Source organism: Cygnus atratus, chromosome 25 (genome assembly GCF_013377495.2).
Source record: "Cygnus atratus isolate AKBS03 ecotype Queensland, Australia chromosome 25, CAtr_DNAZoo_HiC_assembly, whole genome shotgun sequence".
Classification (NCBI taxonomy): domain Eukaryota; kingdom Metazoa; phylum Chordata; class Aves; order Anseriformes; family Anatidae; genus Cygnus; species Cygnus atratus.
In genome coordinates, this window is record NC_066386.1 from 1,213,996 (window position 1) to 1,222,464 (window position 8,469).

Genomic DNA, 8,469 nt, shown 5'->3' on the forward strand with positions numbered 1-8,469 from the left:
CCCGAGGTCCCCGCCGGGATGCAGCCAGCCTCCCTCCCTCCCGCCCAGCTCCGTGCGTGGCGCTGCCGCTGGGGGGGCTCGGCCTCGACCCCCGGCCTCCGCCGCCAGGAGGATGCCAACGGCACGAGGCCGATGCCCATGGGGGGGGTCTTCCCTTGGCAGTGGGTTGGGGCGCCCTGGCCGGACCCCAGCCCGGCGAGGCCACGGTGCCACGCGTGTGATGAGCTGGGGAGGGTCTCGGCGGCGGGGGCTTTGTGCCGGGGCGGCCGCGCGGGGACTCGTCAAGGACAAACCGCGCACAAGCTGCTGCTGCCCGCGTGCCCGCAGGCGCGGGGCCGCCGTGCCAGCCCAGCCGTGGCCATTACGGCTGCGCGCGCCAGCTGCGGCCGCACGATCCCGCGTCCCTGGGGAGGCCGGGGGGGCCGGGCACCGTGCCACCGCCGGGGCTGCCACCGCCGCCACCGCCCTCCCTGCCACGTCCCCGGCGGTGCCAGGCGCGGGGGCTCCGGGGTTGGGCGGGCGGTGGGGAGAGGGGACTCGGGAGCTGTGGGTGAGGAAGAGGGCACCCCAAAGGAGCCGCCGTGGGGGGCTCCCCGAGGTTTGGGGTGAGCCAGAACAAGCTGGGGAGGGGGCCTCATCCTGCCCCATACCCATTCTCTCTCCCCAAGCATCCCCAAACCACCCAGTGATGGAGCTGATGCAGAGCTTGCCATGGGCGATTCGAGGGTGCCCCGGCCTCACTGCTTGGCCCTGCGGGCATGGAGGAGTGCAGGGCTTGGGAAGGGTGATCCCACAGGGCACCCATGGGTGCTGGGGTCCTGGCACCACGCAGCCCCTGCTGCCAGGGGCTTGGGGCCGTGCGGGAGCCCAAGGGCAGAACTCGGCCGCAGGCACCCCTCCTCCTGCCCTCGCTGCTGGATCTCCGGATTTTAGGCACCAAATGGGGTTGAATTAGGATTATTATCACAGCTGTTCTAAATGTAATTAGTTTTGCTCTGAACTTGTTTGCTTTGCCGGGATTACGGCACAATCCAGCCGATCCGCCCGGCGCTAACTTGAGAAAGGCTTTAATTACTCTAATAAAGAGGATGCTGGGTTAATTTGATGATTCCAAAGGTGTGTTTTTCAATTACATTTAACAAAAAGATTTATAGTCGGGTAAAATTTAATTAGGAGCGTGCGGGAGGGCCAGGCCAGCCGGGAGGCTGCTCACCGCGGGGCAGCGGCGTGGGGGCTGCGGGGCCTCGGCCCAGCCCTGGCACTGCCACCGTGCCCCACGCAGCCACCGGGGTCTGTCCAGGGCACCGTGGCCATCTGTCCTGCCCCGCTTCCAGGCCCCCTCTGCCCAACCCAAGGACGGGAGCAGGTCAGGGCTTTGTAGCAGTGCTGCAGAGCCCCCCCTGGTGCTGCCCCCCCAGCCCCGTGGCCTAGGTGGGTGTTTGGGGGTGGCGGGGCCCCTCCATCGCCGCGCCGGGTGCGCGGAGGCATCAAGCGGAGCTGCTGTCTCCTCGCTGTCAGGATCCGATCAAAGCAGATGGGATCCAGCTGTGAGCACCAGCATGAGGAACAGGCTGCCCGAGCCGGCGGGAGGAGAGGGGACGGAGCCGAAGGGGGCGCGGGGGGGGCCGGGCGCTGCTGCCGCCCGCCGCAGACCTCGGGCGAGCCCGGCCGCGGCGGAGCTGCCAAGAGAAATGGGCAGATTATGGGAGGGACGCAGGCCAAGGCAGGGCTGCGATGCAGCCGCCGTAAATCAGCTTTTAAGTAGCAACAAAATGGACATTTCCCATATGAGATGTGCCACCGCCTGCCACGGGGAGGGGAGCGAGGGCAGCAAGCCGGGGGGCGGGCCTGGCCCCGGGGTGAGGGGACGGGGATGGGGATGGGGACAGGGATGAGGACAGGGATGGGGAGAGGGTGGCACACACAGCTGGGCATCTAGAGGTGCCAAGGGGATGGGGCTGGAGCCCAGGATGGGGGTCCCAGAAAAAGGGAAGGGAAGGGAAGGGAAGGGAAGGGAAGGGAAGGGAAGGGAAGGGAAGGGAAGGGAAGGGAAGGGAAGGGAAGGGAAGGGAAGGGAAGGGAAGGGAAGGGAAGGGAAGGGAAGGGAAGGGAAGGGAAGGGAAGGGAAGGGAAGGGAAGGGAAGGGAAGGGAAGGGAAGGGAAGGGAAGGGAAGGGAAGGGAAGGGAAGGGAAGGGAAGGGAAGGGAAGGGAAGGGAAGGGAAGGGAAGGGAAAGGAAGGGAAGGGAAGGGAAGGGAAGGGAAAGGAAGGGAAGGGAAGGGAAGGGAAGGGAAGGATCCCCGCGGCTGTGTGAGGCTCCTGCCATGCAGCGGGGTCCCACAGCGAGGGCCCGGCTGCCATGGGGGGCTCAGGTGGGCGCCACCTGCTCCCCGCCGCTCCCGGCCAGGGCTGGCCCCGCGCCCGCTGGCTCCGGCCTCCCCCGCTGCCCCCGCTGGGGCTGTGCCCCCTCTGCCCCCCCGGGCCTGGGGAGGGCTCCGCAGAGGGGTGCCCCCCCCGCCCCCGGCTGCTCCCCCGTCCCCGGGGGTCCCCTCCCCGCCCACCCCCGTGCCCGTCCCCACGGGGCGTGGGGAGCTCCCCACGGGCACCACCGCGAGTGGGGGCGGCCCCGGGGACCGGCCGGGGGTCACCCCACGGGGGGAGAGGCCCCGGGCCGAGCCGAGCCGAGCCGGGCCGGGCCGGGCCGGGCTGTGCCGTGGGGGCTGCCAGGCTGCGCAGCATTCCGGAGTACCAGGCATTTGCTCGGCGGGGCCGTGCCAGCAGGCGTTGGCAGGTTTGGAGCTTCGCAGCGATTCCAGGCACAGATGTCCTTGTTTTAACTCCTCTGCGATGAATCCTGGCAGGCCGGCCTGGGGGAGGGGGCGGCTCGGCAGCCCCCCGGTGCACCGGGGCCCGCTGCCAGCCCCGGCCCGCCCCGACCCCCCCCACCACCACCCCGGGCAGCCCCGGCCCCGGCGGCCGCTCCCGAGCAGACGAAGCCCCCGCAGCCCCCGCAGCCCCCGCGGCCTCCGCGGCCCCCGCAGCCCCCTCCCGGCCCCGGGGGGGTCTCGGCCCGGCCGGGCTGGCCCGGTGGCGGCGTCGGGCCGGGCTCCGCAGCGCGGCGGGCTCCCAGCGCCGGCAGCATCCGTTTTTTATGGTATCTGCAATTTTGGCAGAAATCTGTCTTTAATTTAGCTGTCCATATAAAAATCCGCACTGTATAATAATGAACAGATGCCATGAAATTTAAACTGAAGCAATGACTCCTCCTCCCCCCCCCCGGCTGGCACTCGCCGGTGGCAGCGGCGACCCGAAGCTGGCGCTCGCCCCGCGCCCCCCCCACCCGCGCTCCGCGGGGCCGGGCCGGGCTCGGGGCACCGGGGGCGACGGGAACGCCCGACCTGGGGGGGGCGAGGGGCAGGGGGGGCAAAGGGGGGGGCAGAAATCGCCCCCAGGTCTCGTCCTGCTCGGCTGAGCCCGGCCGAAATGCGCCCGTTGGATGCTCGCGGTGGCCCCGGTCCCGTGGGGTGCGGGTCCCCGGTACGCGCCCGGTACCCCCCGACCCCAAATGGTCCCGATCCCGCGGTCACACGAAATTGTGCCAGATCCCAGCGGGGGCTGCGGGGGCAAATCCCGGCCTCCCGGCTCCCTCCGGTGGGAACGGGAGCGGAGCACCGAGAGCGGGCAGGCCGGGCACCGGGGCGGGGAACCGGGGCTGGGCACCGGTTCCTCGCACCTCGGCCGTGCACCGGAGCCTCGCACCGTGGCCGTGCACCGGAGCCGTGCAGCGCAGCCTCGCACCGGAGCCTCGCACCGGAGCTCCCCTCGGAGCCGTGCCCGGCGGCGGGGCCGCATTGCGGGGCCGCTCCGTGCCCGAGCAGCGCCCGCAGCTCCGCGCCTCGGCGGGGCCGCCCGGGCTCTGGGGAGCCAAAATCACGGGAATTAAAAAGAAGCCGCGGCCCCAAACGGAGGCGGTAAAGCCCGGCCCCGCCGTGCAGCCCGGGGACACCGGGCCCTTCCCCGCCGGGCCCTTCCCGGAGCCCCGGGGGCGAGCAGATGCCGGACCCCCCCCCCTCCTCCCGCAGCCCCCCCGGGGGTCCCGCCGCCTGCCCCCCCCCTCCCCTTTCCGGTGCGCTCCTGCATTTCGCCGCCGCATCTCCGGGCCCCGGTGCCGGTGCCGGCCCCAAACGCCGGCTCCTCGCCCCCTTGCCGGCCCCGCCGCAGCCGCCGCCCGCCCGGCTCGGCTGCCCGGAGCCCCCCCGGCCCCTCACCCCCCGCCCCGGGGCTTTTCCCGCAGAGAAACCGTTCCCGTCCCGGGGCCGGGCGGCGGCCGTCGGAAGAGGCTCCGCTCCCCCGCGGGCACCGGCGAAGGCCGGGGCCGGGGTCGGCGGGGCTTTGGAGGGGCTCCGGGGGACCCCGCGCACCTCGTGGGGACCCCGCTCCCCCGGCCGGGCCCGGTTCGTCGGGGCAGGGCCGGAGCCGCTTCCCGTCGGGCCGCTTCCAGCCCCGGCAGGGGCCGTCCCTGCCCGCGGCCCCGAACACGGCGGATTTTCCCCAAAATCCGCGGGGCCGCAGGGGCACGGAGCACGCTGCCCCCACGCGAGTTTTCCCCCGTAGCGGCTTCCCCGAGGGAACCCGAGGGCTCCGTCCCCGCACTCCCGGTGCCGGTGCCCGGTGCCTGCAGCCCGCGGGGCCGGGGGGCAGCGGCGCCGTGTGCCCGGGAGCCCGCTCCGCGTCCCGGGGTCGCGGCCGGCGGGGGATGAGCCCCGGTGGCGGGGACGGCGAAGGCACCGGCGGCGGCTGGCCGGGGCAGGCGGCTGGGCACGGCGCCCGCTCAGCACCGCCGCGGCGGACAGCTCCGCGCCGCGCACCGGCACCGGGAACCGGCTACCGGGCACCGCGCACCGCGCACCGGGCTCCGTGCCGAGGCTCCGAGCCGACCGAGCACCGGGGCGGCCACAAAGGACCCGGCCTGGCCACCGCCGCCGGGCACCGCGCCGGGGCCACCGGCACCGCGGACCGGTGCCAGTCGCGGGCAGCGGACCGAGGCCAGCCCAGAGCCGCCGTCCCCGAGGGAGCGGAGCGGTGCCACCGCCCGGGCTGCCCGCCGTGGCTCGCCGGTGGCCGCGGGGCCGGCACCGAGCCGGGTCCGCGGCTCCGGTTCCCGGCGCCTTTATTGGCGAGGGGGGGACACCGCCTCCGCGGTCCCGGGGGGGACACCCGTGGGGTAGAGCCGCGTTATATCAGCGCCGCCCCACCGCGGGCCGCGCACTCGGGCACGGCGGAGCGGCGGAGCGGTCCCGGGGCCGGTCCCGGGGCCCGGCGCGGGGCGGGGGTCGTTCCGCCGCCCCCCCCCCGTTATCCCCCCTCCGTGCCCCGGGGCGGGCGGGTCGGAAGGAAAGCGGCGAAGGCGGCGGAGTCAACATTGAATATTTATTAATCGCCGTCGAAGGACGCTCGGTAATTACAGGTTCGCCTCGCATCGCACCGGCCGCGGCTCGTCACGGCCGAGAAGTCCTGGCGGGGGCCGCCGCCGCGGGGCTGCAAGCGTCCAGCGGGCCGGGGGGGCCCGGGGGGGGCCGATGCATGCAGTGGTGGTGCCGGGACCCCGGCCCGGAGCCCCCGCGCCGCCCCCGCCGCCAAGCAGTGTCCGCGGCGGCGGGGAGCGGGGGGCGCGGAGCGGGCGCGGTCCCGGCGCGGGGGGGGCTCTTGCATATCGTTGGCCATAAATATTTATTAATCGAAATGAAACGGAACAGAAACACGAAAGCACTTCTGGTGTCGGACAGGCGGGTCCCCTTTGCTACAACTGTTTTTTTTTTCTTGTTTTTGTTTTTTTTTTTTCTGTTTTTGTTTTTTGTTTTTTTTTTTGCAAAACTTTTTGTTTGTTTGTTTTCGTTTTTAAAACATTTCTCAGAAATCCTCCTCCTCCCTGGTCTCTAAAAATGCTGGTTTCTCTAAGGTGGTGCGGGCAGGTTCAAAAATAGCGTTATCTCCGGTTTCCGGCGTCTCCCGACCGAAGGAATGCATCTCACCGGGGCGAAGACGAAGGGGCAGGCTCGGGACCGGGAGCCGCGGGGGCCGGGGCGCCGCCAGCCCCGCCGGAGCCCCGCCAGCCCCGGCCGCTCCCGCTTGCATAGCTGCGGGCTGCCCTGCCGTGCCCGGCCCCGGCTCCGCCAGCTCGGGAAAACCGGGGCGGCTCTGCATTTTTTTTCTTTTTTATTTTTTCCTATTTTTTTCTTTCTTTTTTTTTTTTTTTTTCCGTTTCAAGTTTTTTAAAACAGGTAAAAAACGTCCTGACACACGCGCTGCGAGAGGAGCTCCGGGCACCGGGGCCGGGAGCGGGGCCGGGCCGGGCCCCCCCAAAGCAAAGTGCATCTCTGAGCGTCCGCCGGGCCGGGCCTGCTTGCATAGATAGAAATATTGGGGTCTCCGTTTCGCCTCTTTATTGCTTCGGAAAGTTTCGCTCCGCGCCGCAGCGCGCTCTCCTCTCGCTCCCACGGGCCGGGGCAGCGGGTGTCCAATGCTCGGGGGGGCTCACGGCGGCGGAGGGGAGAAACGGCCCAAAACGGTACGGGGCGGGGCGGGGGGGTGGGGGGGGAAGGCGAGAAATAAAAACGAATTAAAAAGCAAACGACGCGGCCCGACCCAGCGCCCCGGGCCGGGCTGCGGGCGCGCCTCCGCCGCTGCCGGGGGGGCCTTGGGCAGCGCTCGGCGCCCCACCCCCCGCGGGATAAATAATAATAATAATTAAAAAAAAAAAAGAAAAAGAGAAATCCTCCAAAAAAAAGCACTTTGTCCCCACGGGGCTCGGGGACCCGCCGCCGGGGCCGGGTCCCCATATTGCACCAAAGCCCGCGGCGGAGCCCCGGGGGCCGGTCCGCGGGGCCGCCGCGGCCCCCCCGGCCGGGGCTGCGGGGGGGGAGGGGGGGGGGGTGTGGAGGAAGAGGGCGGGCACGGGGAGGGGGCGGCGGCGGGGCCGGGGTGTGTGTGGGGGGGTCAGTTGTGGAAGAAGGCGTTGAGCTCCTCGTACATGGGGCCCCGCTCGTGCGGGAGGTGCATGTCGTAGGGGAAGATGTTCTCGGAGTGCACCCCCCCGCGCATCCCCGCCGAGCCGAAGACCAGGTTGTGGCCGGCGGGGCGGGAGCCGGGCAGCGCCGAGTAGTGCATAGAGTAGTGGTAGCTTTTCTCGTGGTCGGGGGAAGAGTCTTGCTTGAGGGAGAAGTTGCCGTTAATGCACAGGGGGGGGCTGAGCCCGCCGTCGTACTCCGAGCTGTTGTAGTCGGGGGACGCGTTGCCGTAGAGGCTCTCGTAGGCGGAGGCGCAGTAGCTGTGTGTCCTCAGCCCGTGCGAGCCGGGCCCCGCGGGCGGCGGGCACTGCGCCGCGGCCAGCCGCGAGCAGGGGTAGGGGTAGGGGTGCACGGCGAAGGAGGCGTTGGGGCCGTGGTAGCGGCCCCCCTCCTGGCCCTGCTCCGTCAGGAAGTTGCGGGAGTTGAGCTGCAGGCAGCCGGCCACCAGGTTGGTGGTGGGCTGCGAGAGCCCCTTGCACAGAGTCTGCACGTAGGACACCAGGTCGGGCCGCTTGCCCGAGCGCAGGATCTCGGAGAGAGCCCAGATGTAGTTCTTGGCCAGGCGCAGGGTCTCGATCTTGGACAGCTTCTGGGTCTTGGAGTAGCACGGCACCACCTTGCGCAGGTTGTCCAGGGCCGCGTTCAGGTCGTGCATGCGGTTCCGCTCGCGGGCGTTCGCCTTCTGCCGCCGCAGCTTGGAGCGCTCCAGCCGCGCCTTGGTCATCTTGCGCTTCTTGGGGCCGCGCTTCTTGGGCCGGTCGCCCTCGGCCTCCTCCAGGCCTTCCTCCTCCTCCTCCTCCTCCTCCTCGTCCCCGCCTAGCTCCCCTTCCTCCTTGCTCTCCCCCAGCGAGCCCTCGGGCGGCTCCTCGGGGAGGGCGCAGCCCTTACCCTTCCGCTCCTCCTTGTCGCTGCGGGCATCCTCCTCGCACTCCTCGGCCCAGCTGGAGAATTTCTGAACTTCGGGGATGAGGCTGGGCTCGCTGAAAAGTCGCGTCAACATGATGGCTGCAGCGGGGGCAAAGAGCGCCGTTACCGCGGCCGAACCGGCCCCGCCGCCCCCGCCCCGCCGGGGCTCGCCGCCGGCCTCCGGGGAAGGAGGGGGGGGGGGGGGGGGGGACGGACGCGGGCGGAGCCGCCGTTCCCCGGCCCCGGGAGCGGCCCCGGGGAGGCGAAAACGAATGCGCGGAGGGGCCGCCCCCCGCCGCCCCCCGCCCGGGCTGCCCGGCACCGGGGGCACCGGGGCACCCTCGGGGCGGGGCGCCGCGCCCCGGGTCCGTCCGCCCCCCCCGTCTCCCTTTTCCCCTCCCCGGTTCCTTCCCCCCGCCGCCGCCCCGCTCCCCCGGCGGTCGCCGCGCCACCTCCCCGCGCCCCCCGCCCCGGTGCCCCCCGGCCCGGAGCCCCCG

The 8,469-nt window shown here is 71.4% G+C and overlaps 1 protein-coding gene across 1 annotated transcript; it reads right to left on the minus strand.

The window, feature by feature from the left end:
* Positions 1-6,995: 6,995 nt before the first annotated feature.
* Positions 6,996-8,066, minus strand: NEUROD2 (neuronal differentiation 2). The gene has a single exon (XM_035572044.1). It carries the CDS (start codon positions 8,064-8,066, stop codon positions 6,996-6,998), a length of 1,071 nt encoding a protein of 356 aa, XP_035427937.1.
* Positions 8,067-8,469: the final 403 nt, after the last annotated feature.